This window comes from Mirounga leonina, unplaced genomic scaffold (assembly GCF_011800145.1).
Source record: "Mirounga leonina isolate KUSES-001 unplaced genomic scaffold, KU_Mleo_1.0 Mir_224, whole genome shotgun sequence".
Lineage (NCBI taxonomy): Eukaryota > Metazoa > Chordata > Mammalia > Carnivora > Phocidae > Mirounga > Mirounga leonina.
The window spans coordinates 8,824,696-8,841,971 of NW_023270615.1; the positions used below are offsets into that span (position 1 = coordinate 8,824,696).

The following is a 17,276-nucleotide window of genomic DNA, read 5'->3' on the forward strand; positions in this document are numbered from 1 at the left end:
CTCTCTCAAATAAAAAAAAAAAAAAAAGATACAGGTTTAAAGTAAAAGGATGAAATTTTATATAGTCAAATAGAACTCTTCATTTCCCCTCTCCCGGCAATCCTCGTTTCAGTAAAAGGTACCACTTATCCCTCCAATTGTGAAGTCAAAAGATGAGATGGGATCCTCGATTCTTCCACAATTCAATTCTTCAATCTATTCCGAGCAAATTTTGTGGTTCAGTTTTCTAAATTTGCGTGTCCACTGCTACCCTATGAGGAGAAGCCAGCATCCTCACTTGCCTCACCTACTTTAGCAGCCTTGTAACGGAACCCTCTGCTTTTATTTTTGTCCCATACAGTCCCCTCTCCATAAGGCAATCCTGAGTGCTTTTAAAGCATATGAAATACTATTCTTCTCCAGCTTAAAAACTTCGAAAGCCTTCTCCATTTCTCACTGCATTTAGAATCAAATTCAATTTCCTTTCTTTTTCTTTGAGGGTCTAATACGGTCTCTGCGTAGCTCTCATATCTGCTACTTCTCAGGAACAATACTGGACCTCACGGGACACAGAGGGAAGACTGTCAAAGTGTTGAGAAAAAATAGAATTTATAATTTAAAATTCTGCAATATTAATATTCCAGAATGAGTGCAAAAAAAATATATTTTCCAACATACAAGCACTCAGGAAATTCATCACCCAAAGAGTGTCTCTACAACACCCACAGAAAATATCCAGCAAGAAAAAAAAAAAGTCTACCTCCTAAGAGGCAGAAGTGTGATAAAACAAGTAAGATGATCAATAAAACATATTAAGTCTAAATAAGCACAGACTGTAAAAAAACATTTTAAATAAATGACAAGTAAAATTTCTGAAGGTACAGATATGGAGTAGAGGAAGAGAAAGTATCTGAACTAAATGGAAGAATAAAAATGCTTACTTAAAAAAAATACATGTTACTTAAACTTTAAGAGTAGTCAACAGAATAGGCTTAGAATATGTAACTTTAGGGGAAAAAAATGGAATAAAACCTTTATCAACAGCAACAGAAAAGAGGAGAAAGGAGAGCAGGCAGGAGGAATCGAACTAAAAGCACAGTGAGTAGAAAACCACCATGAATGGACGTGGTGAAATTCCCTTCCTGATGACATGTCACGACACCACAATGACAAAAACTGCAGAACAAAACCCAGTACGTAATTCTCACAGCAGATAAATCAAAACATGATGCAGAAATAACAAAACAATAGAGCTTTAAAACCTAGGAAGCAAAAATATAATTATTAGGAAAAATAGACAAATCTCACAGCAAAAGGTCACTTTAAAAATGGATAAACTGGGTAGGTAAAAAAGTAAGTGAAACATTTGCGTAAGTATAGTAAACCTGTTCTAGCATATACATAATTATATATACTCATACATATAGACTAAATATACATTCTTTTTGAATACATACAGAACATGTACAAAACCAAATATAAAAGTCCAAAGAGATCTCAAAATATCTAAAATAAAGTCATAAAGTCCACATTTATTAACCATAAAGGAACAGAAGTAGAACTCTACATTCAGGTTTTGAAATTCCATTATCCAAAGAAATTAAAACAGTAATTACTCCTGTACAACCTTAAATGAATGAAAATGTTAAAAACTGACAATATGAAACCTTAATCAGAAAAGCAATAAAAGCACTTATCAACACACGAGATGCAGCCAAGTGATAACCAGATAAATAAAAATATTTATGCCCTGAAATGTATTTATTAAAAGTTAATAAAAGTTAAAAGTGACATAACTTATGAAAGTGCAAGCCCTGGTAAATATGCTAAGGCAAAAATAGAAAATACTAGTCCAAGTAGTATTAAACTACATAACAAGTCAGCATGACACCGAAAAACCAGTTAAGGATGAAACAAAATAAAATTTTAGGCCAATCTCACATGGTGCAAAAAACTTTAAATAGAAGATTTTCTAGTTGAATCCAGTAATGTATTAAAATATCAAGTACGATGTGCGACAGAAACATAAAGATGATTCAGTGTTACACATGTTATCAACCTGTATTCCTGCTTAGGGTTTTAAAGATGAAATCTTTATGCCTCTTCCCTCCTAAACTCTAAGTATTAGAAATGGAGTACAAAGGGTTCACTCCCACGAGGACAGAGGGAACAAGGGAGGAGACGTCAGCGACTGGAGACCTCAACAGCATTCAGAAGAGGAAAGACAGCAGAGGGACAACTAATTTAGTACCCTATTATAGGACCCACAGTGTGAAAGACGATGAGAGAAAAGGGAAAGAAAGGAGGACCCTTTCAAAACAAAAAACCAATGCCAGAGCCTCTCAAAAACTCAGAGATGTCAAGTATAAAAGATACACAACAGGACTGCCCTGCCCTACACCTCCTACCTGGCTGCTCCTGCACCCCATCCACACAGACACCCTGAGCACTCGGCACTGATGGCCTAGCCTCTGCCACGGAAATTTGAGGTTTATTTTCTGGAGAAATTAAATGAGAGGCACCTGGGATCTGAAGATAAAGGCACAGAAAAAGGGGTGAGGTTGAAAACGGGAAGATGAACGAAGTGTTTCAACCACCGGGAATGTTTCAAGTTATGCGTCTATCCCTAACACAGGTAATTCAAACTTTAGTTTCTGAATGGTTCTGAAGAACAAAACCCCACATACTGTTGGGGATCTCTTAGCTAAGAAGTCTACTTTCTTGCACAGCCATCTTAAAATGATTTTGCCATCAAGCCCCACCTATGCATAAAGAATTTGTAATCAGCTTTTTAACGTCCTACTCTTAACATCAACAGAATAAATCTCTTAAAATTTAACTTCTGCTACTGAGATAACTAAATCCAATTTTACCATCACCCTGTTAAACTATAGCCACTCAGTTACAAAGATCACAGTGCCTATCTACTAGGAGTAGTTTTGAGAATTTTTCCTCATTATCTGTGCAACTGTTCTACTGAGCAGGACCTTAGACAATTTCCAAACAAAAAGTTGTCCCACAATTCAGACCTGAACACAGAAGTTAGGTTAAATTAGCATAGTAAAAATTTCAATACAAAATCCTACCTGTTTATCTTTCCTTTCTATAATATCTTGCTTTTGTTTGCATTTTTGAGAAGTCTCCTTGATATCTGTTGCCTGTAAAATTGAACCAGAAGGAGGGGAATTTAGTTAAAATCTCAAGCAAGCAAATTATGTGGTCCCACCCATCCAAATATCAAGTTAACCCACAATGCTTTTCATTTCTTTCATACCAAATTTATAGTTATCAACAAAAATACGAACTTACCTGCAAATCTATAAAAGCTTATTCATTGATATTAAAAATAGCCATAGCAGGATGCATACATGTTTCTTTATCCCTTCACATTTATTATCTTGTGATATTTCATCTGATCCTAGACACCATCCTATTAGGATAGCAGGGTCCATAGTTCAAACTGTTCTCAAAATCTTGGGACTCCCCAAATCTCCCTAAAGGTCAAAAGCCATGACCATAAAAATTTTTTTAAGTTTAAAATTTTTAAATAATTTTTTTAATAAATGGAATATTCCATATGCCATTATACTATTTATTCTAAGAAACATCAGGCTTTCAATGATAAATTCACAAAAGAAATTCAATGTTTCCAGGAATACTACTCTGAATCCTCTTATCATTAAAACATAATCACATTTCAGGGCGGCTGGGTGGCTCAGTTGGTTAAGCATCTGCCTTCGGCTCAGGTCATGATGTCAGGTTCCTGGGATCGAGCCCCACATCGGGCACCCTGCTCAGAGGGGAGTCTGCTTCTCCCTCTCCCTGTCTCTGCCCCCGACTCATGCTCGCTCGCGCTCTCTCAAATAAATAAAATCTTTGGGGGGTTATAAAAAAAAAAAAAAATCACATTTCAGTTTTCTCTTTTGTATGCTGGAATTCCTATTAAGTAGCAACCTGCAAAAAGTGACGATTAGGACCCTGAAAGCCCGATGGTGGTAGAATTGAGTCAAAAAAGGAATGAAAACTACAAGTGAATGCACAAAATAACTTAGAAAACCTGCAGAGTAGGTTCTGTACTTGCTAAAACACAGAAAATCCTAAGCAGAGCCAGAAAAGTACCTTCTCTTTGATTCGAGCCTCCAAAATGTGACGCTGCCTCTCAATTTCTTCAATTCGACGGGTCATAGGGATCTGCCCTTCTTTAAGTTTTCTCACCTCTTCCTTCACTCGGTCTCGAGCTAGTTTTACTTCTTCATACTCCTGACGAACATTTTCATATTCCTTCCAATTAATTCAAGAAAGAAAAGTTAATGTACTACTAGCTTAAACTAACACATCTCCTAAAATCAAGGTGCAGACAGAAACCAAATCTATGAAAAGACTGTTTTGATATCCTTTTGGCAGGTCTACTAATATAAAATTTACCCTCTGAAACAACTTAAATAGTGAATACCACAATGACTTATCAAGAACCTTGATACTCAGTATTTACCTCTATCACTAGGCTGGACTCCAACTTCTATGGTTCTGAAACTTACACAGTAATTGCTACTAAGGTTTTCCTCTAGTCTCTCAATAAAGAAGGGGATATGAGAATGTATAAATAAAAGAAACTCAGTTATGAAAAGTAAAAATGCAAAAACAAAACAAAGGAAAAATGGGTCAAAAGGAGAACAAAAATGCGGGTAAAAATGATGCCTGTCATGTCACAAGACTTAATAAATATTTGCTAGAAAACAAAAGAGTGCTCAGAGAGCATATAGTGAGAATGAGTGGGACGAAGAAAAGATTACAAACATTAGAATAAATTAAAAAACAATGAAAAAAGATTGAAATCAATCTCAGAAAGAAAAGGATAAACCAAAAGACTTTATTAAAGGAGAAAGATAAAGTAGGTTAAGAGAATAATGGGCATAGGAAAATGTAGTCAAAACAAGCTGAAAAGCAAAAAGTTTAAGAATTATGGACTGATGGGACAGGGTAGGGTGAAGGGGTGGTGGAGAAAGGCCACAAATACAGCCACATGTTCTATTAACAATTACCTCCATCCTAACCCTGGTACAAACACAAAACTTCCTTATTCTGTTCTGCCCATCATGAAGAGATGCACTGAGCGAATGGACTCTTCAGCTCAAACTGTGATCATAACTAATAACTATACACTGCAGAGCGATTAAAAGGAAAGAGTAGCCTCAATAAACCAAGGAAGCAGGAGGAAAGAATTATAGTCCACAGCTTTCAGCTACATCTGTACCTGAACTTATCAGTGGTACATGCCAAGTAAATTCTGTGTGACCTGAGGACACTCAAAGATTTAATTTTTGTATGTAAACATATTTAGATCATTGATATCTTATAAAACAAACTATCTGTTGAGGACTCATACCTGGAAGAATTAAGAGCACAATCAACTGTTATTTGTTACACAGTAAGAGTAACAGTACACAGCTGTATCATAACACCAATTTTATTATGATATATAAGGCAAAAATGAACAAAAGCACCTGATTTGAATACAGAGCAATTAGTGCCTTCTTTATAGCCTTTCTGCTAGTTAAAGCATCACCATTTTTGCCTCTAATAATTAAGACTTACCACCCACGGCCTTTTAGCTTCAAGCATCTCAATCAAATCTAAATGTCGCTTACGTTCATAGAACCTCTCCACATCTTGTTTATATCTTTCATTCCTCTGAATCATTTTCTCTAGATACTCAGTTTTCTCTTTGCATGAGGTCTAAAACAAATATTTAACGATTAGTTTAACTGAAAAGACAACAGGTCAAACTCTATAATGATGAAAATGTACAATGCTAGCAAAATTTCACAATGAAGAATTTCACAGTTCTTAAGAACTGTACAACATGCATACCTGAGTTCTGATATTTTTTAATTAATTTATTAATTGTGTGACTGTGAGGAAGCCCCACCACATCTCTGAGCCTAGCCTCTTCCTGCCAAAGACAAGACACGGATCTGCCCTACTCACCTCAAGGGTAGAAGCAACGTACTTAAAGTGCAAGTTCAACAAAAGCTGTTAATGTGATATACTAATGAAAGTAGTATTATTACGATTAGTACATTATGAACACCCATGGCTTAAGGACTTAGAAATGAGATGAAGGAAGTTAAAACTTGGCCTTTAGACTGCAAGTTAACAAATGCAAAGATGTACTCAGAACCTGGTAGGGTATGTGTTTGCATTCCTTCAGAGGAGAGCACTAATTTCAGAGTGTTTCAGATCGAGTATAGTAGTCCCTCGCCTTATTTGTGGGGAATATAGTCCCAAACCACTAGAGGATGCCTGAAACCACTTAGTGCCAAGCCCTATATATATATACTGCTTTTACCTAAACATGCATACCTATGATAAAGCTTAATTTGTATATCTGACACAGTAAGAGACTAATAAGAACAAAAGAGAATAATTATAACAATAAATGGTCATAAAAGTTATGTGAATGTGGCCTCTCTCTCAAAATATATTATCGTACAGTTGCCACCCCTCTTCTAGTGATGATGTGGGATAATAAAATGCCATGTGATGAGATGAAGTGAGGCACTGTGACATAACGTCAGACTATTGTTGACCTTGTGACCGTACGCCAGGAGGATCATCTGCTTCTGGACTGCAGGTGACTGTGGGTAACTGAAATGGCAGGTAACTAAAAGCGTGAATAATGGGGGACTACTGTATCAGACTTCCACTGGGGAAAGGGTAAAAAGACCGACAGAGTATCTAGAGCAGTATAAAGTAATTACTACTCCTTTGGTCACTAATAAATATTAAATTATAATAATACGCTTATTATTAACTATGGACAGTTACAATTTAAGAGAAAGCATTTGTTTATAAGATATCTTATTATGAGAATTTACTGAATTTATGTTAGTGGCTGGGACATGGAAAATGATTCATTAAACAAAACACCTTTTCAAATGATATGCTATAAAATAACATTTTAATGTGTATGTTTATTAAAGGTGAACATAAAAAACAATACTGCAACTAAACACAAAGCTCTCTTACAAAGTCAACCCTCCTGCAACTGAAAAAATATGAGAATTGTTCAACAGAGACACTACATCAAAATCTACAGGGTAACTGCTCTATTACCCAAAGCCTTGTACCGTCCTGGCACATGGCAGGTGTTTAAGAAATGCTGAAAGAATAACTACTGAAACTTCCTGAGAGAAATAAATACTTTAAAATATTATCAGTGGTTCCTTAGAAATTCAATTAATAACATGTATTTGATGAAATGATAGTCAAATTTTTCAAACTTTTTTCAAACCCAATTCTGATTTACTGTGACTTAGTTTAATTAATGTCAGCAATACAACCCTAGGTGAGAAAACAAAATCATAAATATATGAAGTCACTTGAATCAGAGCTACTATTCACTCTACCACACTGTGAAAGATGGAAACCAGTGAGGAACATAAAAATGAGTTGTCTGTTTATAAATACCTCTAGTTGTTTTTCTTTCTCCCTGAAGTTTTTGAGTTCACAATGGTATCTGTGCATTTCTGGAGGACCAATGGACTTCTCAGTAGCTTCAAGGAGTTCAATTTTACTCAGTTTAGCAAATTCTCCAACTTTATCCTAGAGCATAAAACTTAAATATCAGCAACTATTATCATTTTTTTTAAAGATTTGTTTAGAGAGTGAGAGAGAGAAAGAGACAGAGAGCATGGGGAGGAGGGAGAGTGACAGAGAAACGTAAACAAACTCTGCACTCAGCAAAGAGCCTGACACAGGGCTTGATCTCATGACCCTGACATCATGACCTGAGCAAAGACCAAGAATCTGACACAACTGACTGAGCCACCCAGGCACTCCACAACTATTACCATTCATAAATATCTTCAAAACATATTTCACTCAGTGATCACACTTGTTAAGATGAAACTCACTGAAAAGAAAAAAACTGTAAGATGTACAATATATATAAACTCTGTCCTTCATATATTATTCCCTAAAACGATAAAGATAAACTAAGAGTATGAACGTCATCTTTCTGAGACCCTTTTAAAATTTTCTAGGTCAGTATTTCTAGGGTAAAGTGTTTATAGACATATAATAAATAGCTTGGGGATAAAAGAAAAAACAGTTCCCTGGATTGAAATGATCATTAACTACCACACATCAGCTGGAATGTTAGAAGTTAAGAAAAAGGATATTTTTAACATCTACTTCTGGAGATATCAGGCATCAGCTAACAATGCTTTCAAATTTTAAACTTTTCTTGAATTTGGACATACGTAATCAAGTCACTGTTTCTGAATTGAAAAAAATGAACTATAATTCAGTCACTAGACAGCACTCAAAGAATTTTAACATTTAATGTGCATTTTCAGCATATTTTTACTAAACTTAAAGTATAACAAAGTTTTAGAATGCACACCTATAGATTTAAGAGTTTTAGTGTATCAAGTATTTTATACAAAAACACGAGTAAGAAGTTGTTCATTAACAAAATTTTAAGCGCCTACAAATTGTAGCACATGGCCACGCAAGTCACTCTACCTAAAAACAATATAATTTTATTTCCTTAACCATTTTCTGTAGTTTAGACTTCCAACTTTTTATTAATTGAAATCTTCCAAATTACTATAATAAGATTAGGAGATGAGCTGCTACCTTTTACAAAGGACTGTTAGAAAGTATTAGCATTATGAGGCTTACTTTAAATAGCCTCCATTACAATGTCCCTTGAGAAATATTTACATTCTTCTATGGTATGAAGAGGAAACACACAAAATTCTCCCGTGTGTACATTTAATTCTCTCATACCTGAGGTAGAAATTGGCAAAGATTGCCCACTTGAATGTTTAAGGCTGCAACTTGTTCTTCTACTACTTTCTGGGTTGTAGATTTTTTGTTGATGAACCAAGAAGACTGATTTTTTGCCACATCAATCTCACGGGTGATTATAAGATTTCCAGAAGTTCTGAACCTAGTTAAAAAAATTTAAAAATCTTTATGTTCGAAATACATATATCATTTTAGAAATATAATTTCCAAAATTCTCTTGCAACAAAGGCTTCCAGGCAGGATTATTACAACTTTTATTCCTTTTGATATTTTGGCCCCTCCAAAGAAGGAAACCTTGATATTTTATTGGTAATAATACATAATTAAACACATGTAAGTTACCACTTATTCAACATCACAATTATTTAAACTGTTAAAAACAAAGCCAATACTAATTTCCAAACACTGACAGAGGATTTACATATCTGGACTTATTTATCCTTTATTATTCTCCAATCACATGCGTTGACTGCAATTCAAAATGGGGTGGTATATATAAAATTAAATGCTGAAACTTCCTCTACTTAGAAAATATATGAATGAAAACCAATTCTTGCATAAGCAGTTCAGACATCAAAACTAGCCTGGTCATACAAGCCCATGCCTTCCTCGTCATGTACTCCACTCTGAATTCAGAGGGGACTATATCATACACCCTCTTAAAGGAACATTAAGCAATACAGAATCTGAAAGAAGGGTATTTACTTAGGTCTTGCTTTTAGAAGTACTACTGCTCCACACCTCCCATCCATCTTCTTCACTGGGAATCAGCAGCATGTGGTAGAAAGATAAATTATTGGTATTCAATGGCTAAATGACAACGATAACTTGTAAACGTGGTTTATACAGACTACACTACAATTAGAACACTCCAAACATTAAGATTTTAGAACTTAAAAAAAAAGGTATTTTAAATTTTCATTTACAGCAGAATGACTAATGAAGTACTCTTTCTGATCTTCTTGCTATAAACTACAAATAATGAAATATTAAAATATGTTCATAAATGCATTTATGAGTTAGCATGAAAGTAAGTAAATCTGGCCTAAATCCCAGGGCAGGTGGAGATCCAGAAGTTGAAAAATGAAACTGGCTTTTACCCTAGGGACCATTTGTCCCACCAAATAACCTTACACATTCATAATCTCCCAGGAGAACGGTTACAGATAAGGCCCAAAACTACCCAAGGCAGAGAGTCTAATAAAAATCATCCCCAAAAGACTATACCCTCAATGTAAGGGTAAACTAGAACTACTCCACCATCACCACCATCACCACCAACAGGTAAACTGCCTGTCTCAAACTATGGCTTGAATTGCAAAAAAAACCAATTTCTCCTAAAGACAGTTAATAACCACAAGCCAATCTAAAACAGATTAGTATACTGAAGTTAGTTACATAACATACCTAAGGTTCAAAAATGCACGGAGTGAGAATTGTGTATATTTTGATCCTGGATTGAAAGTATCCAATGGTCTGTTGCATAAGTTAGTGAAAATTCCCTCAGCAGGAATCTACCTTTACCCTTAAAGAATTAACACAAAGTTCAAAGATAAAAGGGCAGCTTATTGGAAACACACATACATGAAAACAAACCATCAAGAGTAAGAACTAGCAGGGAGCAAGATGGCGGAAGAGTAGGAGACCTGGATTTCGTCTGGTCCCAGGAATTCAGCTGGATAGGGATCAAACCATTCTGAACACTTATGAATTCAAAAGGAGATCGAAGAAAAGAATAGCAGCAACTCTCTGAACAGAAAAGCGACCACTTTCTGGAAGGTAGGACGTGCGGAGAAGTGAATCCGAGGAGATATTCGGGAGGATAGACGGCGGGGGAGGGGGCTCCGTCAGCCGCTTCTGGCAAGTGATAGAGCCGCGGAGCACAAAATCGGAACTTTTAGAAGTCTGCTCTGCTGACGGACGTCACTCCGGTGGCTAAGCAGGGGGTGGAACCCTCGCGGGACAGTGTGGTCTCAGGACCCTCAGGGTCACAGAAAGACCGGGGGTGCCCGAGTGCAGCAGAGCTCCCAGGTATAGGAGCGGGGAGGCCGGCTGCAGACAGAGCCGAGGAGTGGGCTCGGAGCTCGGGGTTGCCAAAAACCATGATCCATGGCACAGTCGGGCCACTGCTCCTCCAGCAGGGACCCAACGAGCGGCAGATCCGGGAAGACTCCCCTTCCTCCCCCGGGAAGAGCAGCATGGGAGCGCACCACAGGGATTTGCTGGGTTTGGAGACTCCACACCGAGTTGGGTGCCAGAGACAGAAACGCTCGGTCACAGGTTGGGTGAGCACGGAGTGCAGCCGGAGACCGGGGAGACGGGAGTGACTGACTGCTTTTCTCTGGGGGCTAACTGAGGAGCAGGGCCCCAAGTTCTCGGCTCCTCCGGTTGGAGATTGGGAGGCTGCCATTTTCACTCTCGGCCTCCAAAGCTATACAGAACTTGCAGGGAACAAAAGCTCCCGAGAGCAAACCCCAGCAGATTACTTAGCCAGGATCGGCAAGGGCGGGGCAATTCCGCCTCTGGCAAAGACATTTGGGAACCATGGCAACAGGCCCCTCCCCCAGAAGATCAGCGAGAACAGCCAGCCAAGACCAAGTTTACCGATCAATGAGAACGGCAGAACTCCAGCGCTAGGGGAATACTACACATAGAATCCATGGCTTTTTTACCATGATTCTTTAGTCTTTCAAAGTTAATTTTTTTAACTGTCTTTTTTTTTTTTTAATTTTTCTTTTTCCCTTTTTCAACCAACATCTTATCAATCCCTTTTTTAAAAAAATCTTTTTTTTCATTTTTAGAGTCATATTCTATCCCTTCATAGTAGTTGCCCTTATTTTTGGTATATATATATACAAGTTGTTCTCTCTTTAAAACTCTGGGACACAGTTTCTTCTAACATCCAAATATACCCTAAATCTCTAGTGTATGGCTTTGTTCTAGTCTCCTGCCTGATCACACTCTCTCCCTTTTTATTTTTTTTTAAACCCTCTTCTTTCTTTTTTCAACCAGCTTATCTTATCAATTCCTTTTATAAAATCTTTTATAATTTTCATCTTTACAGTCATATTCCATCCCTTCATCGTATTAACCCTTATTTTTTGTAAATATGTAAGTTTTTCTTTCTTTAAAATTTTGGGAGGCACTTTCTTCTAACAGACCGAAATACACCCAAAATCTAGTGTGTGGCACTGATCTATGCACCAGCCTGATCATATTTGATCATATTCTGATCTTTGTTTTTGTTTTTTTTCTTTTTTCTTTCTTTCCCTTTCTTTTCCCCCGGTTTCAGGTCTTTTCTGATTTGTTTAGTGTATATTTTCTGGGGACATTGTTGTTAGCATTTTGTTCTCTCATTCATCTATTCTCCTGCGGACAAAATGACAAGATGGAAAAAATCACCTCAAAAAAAAAAGAAGAGGCAATACCGACTGCCAGGGACCTAATCAATATGGACATAAGTAAGATGTTGGAACTAGAGTTCAGAATGATGATTTTAAACATACTAGCTGGGCTTGAAAAGAGCATGGAAGTTATCAGAGAAACCCTTTCTAGAGAAATAAAAGAACTAAAATCTAACCCGAAATCAAAAAGGCTATTAATGAGGTGCAATCAAAAATGGAGGCTCTAACTGCTAGGATAAATGAGGCAGAAGAGAGAATCAGTGATATAGAAGACCAAATGATGGAAAATAAAGAAGCTGAGAAAAAGAGAAACAACTGCTGGATCACGAGGGCAGAATTCAAGAGATAAGCGATACCATAAGACGAAACAACATTAGAATAATTGGGATCCCAGAAGAAGAGAGAGAGAGAACGGCAGAAGGTATATTGGAGCAAATTATAGCAGAGAACTTCCCTAATTTGGGGGAAGGAAACAGGCACCAAAATCCAGGAGGCACAGAGAACCCCTCTCAAAATCAATAAAAATAGGTCAACACCCCGACATCTAATAGTAAAACTTATGAGTCTCAGAGACAAAGAGAAAATCCTGAAAGCAGCTCAAGAGAAGAGATCTGTAACCTACAATGGTAGAAACATTAGATTGTCAACAGACCTATCCAGAGACCTGGCAGGCCAGAAAGGACTGGCATAATATATTCAGAGCACTAAATGAGAAAAATATGCAGCCAAGAATACTCTATCCAGCTAGGCTGTCACTGAAAATAGGAGAGGGATGCCTGGGTGGCTCAGGTCATGATCCCAGGGTCCTGGGATCGAGTCCCACATTGGGCTCCTTGCTCAGCAAGGAGGCTGCTTCTCCCTCTGCCTGCCTCTGTCTCTCTCTGATAAATAAAATCTTAAAAAAAAAAAAAAAAAGAAAAGGAGAGATAAAAAGCTTCCAGGACAAACAAAAACTAAAGGAATTTGCAAACACGAAACCAGCCCTACAAGAAATACTGAAAGGGGTCCTCTAAGCAAAGAGCCTAAAAGCAACATAGACCAGAAAGGAACACAGACAATATACAGTAAGAGTCACCTTACAGGCAATACAGTGGCACTAAATTCATATCCTTCAATAGTTACCCTGAATGTAAATGGGCTAAACACCCCAATCAAAAGACAAAGGGTATCAGATTGGATTAAAAAACAAGGCCCATCTATATGCTGTCTGCCAGAGATTCATTTTAGACCCAAAGACACCCCCAGATTGAAAGTGAGGGGGTGGAAAACCATTTACCATGCTAATGGACACCAAAAGAAAGCTGGGGTGGCAATCCTTACATCAGACAAATTAGATTTTAAACCAAAGACTATAATAAGAGATGAGGAAGGACACTATATGCTACTTAAAGGGCCTATCCAACAAGAAGATCTAACAATTGTAAATATCTATGCCCCTAATATGGGAGCAGCCAATTATATAAGCCAATTAATAAAAAAATCAAAGAAACACATCGACAACAATACAGTAACAGTGGGGGACCTTAACAATCCCCTCACAGGGGCGCCTGGGTGGCTCAGTCGTTAAGCGTCTGCCTTCAGCTCAGGTCATGTTCCCAGGGTCCTGGGATCAAGCCCCGCATCAGGCTCCCTGCTCCGTGGGAAGCCTGCTTCTCCCTCCCCCACTCCCCCTGCTTGTGTTCCCTCTCTGTCTGTCAAAAAAATAAAATCTTTAAAATAAAATAAAAACAAAAAACAAAGAAAAACACCCCCTTCATTGAAATGGACAGATCATCTAAACCAAAGATCAACAAGGAAATAAAGACTTTAAATGACACACTGGACCAAATGGACTTCACAGACATATTCAGAACATTCCATCCCAAAGCAACAGAATACACATTCTTCTCTAGTGCCCATGGAACATTCTCCAGAATAGATCACATCCTAGGTCACAAATTAGGTCTCAACCTGTACCAAAAGATTGGGATCATTTCCTGCCTATTTTCAGACCACAATGCTTTGAAACTAGAACTCAATCACAAAAGGAAAAGTCAGAAAGAACTCAAACACATGGAGGCTAAAGAGCATCCTACTAAAGAATAAATGGGTCAACCAGGAAATTAAAGAATTAAAAAAAATTCATGGAAACAAATGAAAATGAAAACACAACTGTTCAAAATTTTTGGGATGCAGCAAAGGCAGTCCTAAGAGGGAAGTATATAGCAATACAAGCCTTTCTTAAGAAACAAGAAAGGTCTCAAATATACAACCTAACCTTACCCCTAAAGGAGCTGGAGAAAGAACAGCAAATAAAGCCTAAACCCAGCAGAAGAGAAATAATAAAGATCAGAGCAGAAATCAATGAAATAGAAACCAAAAGAACAGTAGAACAGATCAACGAAACTAGGAGCTGGTTCTTTGAAAGAATTAACAAGATTGATAAACCCCTGGCCAGACTTATCAAAAAGAAAAGAGAAAGGACCCAAATCAACAAAATCATGAATGAAAGAGAGATCACGACCAACACCAAAGAAATACAAACAATTATAAGAACGTATTATGAGCAACTCTATGCCAGCAAATTAGATAACCTGGAAGAAACGGATGCATTCCTAGAGATGTATCAACTACCAAAACTGAACCAGGAATAGAAAACCTGAACAGACCTATAACCACTATGGAAACTGAAGCAGTCATCAAAAATCTCCCAAAAAACAAAAGCCCAGGGCCAGATGGCTTCCCAGGGGAATTCTACCAAACATTTCAAGAAGAATTAATACCTATTCTTCTGAAACTGTTCCAAAAAATAGAAACAAAAACTTCCAAACTCCTTTTATGAGGCCACCATTTCCTTGATCCCCAAACCAGACAAAGACCCCATCAAAAAGGAGAATTACAGACCAATATCCTTGATGAACATCGATGCAAAAATTCTCACCAAAATACTAGCCAATAGGATCCAACAGTACATTAAAAGGATTATTCACCACGACCAAGAGGGATTTATCCCTGGGCTGCAAGGTTGGTTCAACATCCACAAATCAATGTGATACAATACATTAATAAAAGAAAGAACAAGAGCCATATGATCCTCTCAATAGATGCAGAAAAAGCATTTGACAAAGTACAGAATCCTTTCTTGATCAAAACTCTTCAGAGCATAGGGATAGAGGGTACATACCTCAATATCATAAAAGCCATCTATGAAAAACCTACAGCGAATATCATTCTCAATGGGGAAAAACTGAGAGCTTTCCCCCTAAGGTCAGGAATGCGGCAGGGATGTCCACTATCATCACTGCTATTCAACATAGTACTAGAAGTCCTAGCCACAGCAATCAGACATCAAAAAGAAATAAAAGGTATCCAAATTGGCAAAGAAGAAGTCAAACTCTCACTCTTTGCAGATGGTATGATACTTTATGCGTAAAACCCAAAAGACTCCACCCCAAAACTGCTAGAACTCATACAGGAATTCAGTAAAATGGCAGGATATAAAATCAATGCTCAGAGATCAGTGGCATTCCTATACACCAACAAGACAGAAGAAAGAGAAATTAAGGAGTCGATCCCATTTACAATTGCACCCAAAACCATACGATATCTAGGAATAAATCTAAGCAAAGAGGCAAAGGATCTGTACTCCGAAAACTATAAAATACTCATGAAAGAAATTGAGGAAGACACAAAGAAATGGAAAAACGTTCCATGCTCATGGATTGGAAGAACAAATATTGTGAAGATGTCAATGCTACCTAGAGCAATCTACACATTCAATGCAATCCCTATCAAAATACCACCCACTTTTTTCAAAGAAATGGAACAAATAATCCTTAAATTTATATGGAACCAGAAAAGATCCCGAATAGCCAGGGGAATGTTGAAAAAGAAAAGCAAAGCTGGTGGCATCACAATTCTGGACTTCAAGCTCTATGACAAAGCTGTCATCATCAAGACAGCATGGTACTGGCACAAAAAGACACATAGATCAATGGAACAGAACAGAGAGCCCAAAAATGGACCCTCAACTCTATGGTCAACTAATCTTCGACAAGGCAGGAAAAAATGTCCAGTGGAAAAAAAACAGTCTCTTCAACAAATGGTGTTGGGAAAATTGGACAGCCACATGCAGAAGAATGAAACTGGACCATTTCCTTACACCACACACAAAAATAGACTCCAAATGGTTGAAAGACCTCAATGTGAGACAGGAGTCCATCAAAATCCTAAAGGAGAACACAGGAACAAAGGAAATAACAAAAATGCAAGAAAAAAATAAAAAGACAAACCAAAAACACATGAGGTAATTCTAAAACACTGACAATATAAATTAATAGTAGTTATTATGTCTAAAAGACAAAATTAAAATAGTTCAGACAAGTTATTCAAATGAAAGTACTCTAAGGTCTTTATTTAATAGGAAGATACAGACATTTCAGTCTAGACTCAAATTCAAGTGTATGTGTTAATTCTAACAACTGCTAAAACAAGAATGAGTAATTTCCAAAACAGTAAAGAAAAATTAAACAAAAATCCAAACAAGGGTAAGAGAGAAAATACTGAAAAAATAAAAAGCATGGAATAAGGCAGTAAAAATAAGTCCCAATATATAAGTCAATCAATAAATGTAATAGATATGCACTATTTAAAAGGCTATTTAACAACACCCAGCTATACTTGTTGAAATGAGATACAAAAGGTATAAAAAACTTGAAATAAATGAACAGAAAAAGAATCTGGAAAACACTTAAAAAAGAAAGCTGCAAACTACACTAATGGCAAATTAAAACACACTCTAAGGGCAATGCATCAAAAAACAAAGAAGTCAGTACATAACAACAAAAACTTCAACTTCACTAGGATAAAACAATTTGAATCTTAGCTGCAACTAATAATGTCCTGAAAATACATAAAGCAAAAATTGACAGGACAAAGGTAATTGACACATCTACACAGAGGGAAAATGTAATACACTCTTCTCAGTAATTAAAGAATCGATCTGATGACTGAAATCAGCAAAAACATACAAGCTTTAACAATATAGTTAATCAGCTTGAACTAATGGACAGAGAACACTGCACATAACAAGAGCAG

General features: G+C 37.0%; 1 protein-coding gene across 2 annotated transcripts in view; it reads right to left on the reverse strand.

Annotated features, from left to right (window-relative positions):
* The window catches only part of SMC5 (structural maintenance of chromosomes 5), a 94,283-nt gene that overhangs the window by 59,735 nt on the left and 17,272 nt on the right, over positions 1 to 17,276 (reverse strand). For both annotated transcript variants that reach the window (XM_035029072.1, XM_035029071.1), the window contains exons 4-8: positions 8,776 to 8,938; positions 7,450 to 7,584; positions 5,575 to 5,715; positions 4,099 to 4,260; positions 3,066 to 3,137 (exon numbers count right to left, since the gene is read on the reverse strand). In XM_035029072.1, coding sequence (XP_034884963.1) covers positions 3,066 to 3,137; positions 4,099 to 4,260; positions 5,575 to 5,715; positions 7,450 to 7,584; positions 8,776 to 8,938 — 673 coding nt within the window. The remainder of the gene's footprint in view (positions 1 to 3,065; positions 3,138 to 4,098; positions 4,261 to 5,574; positions 5,716 to 7,449; positions 7,585 to 8,775; positions 8,939 to 17,276) is intronic.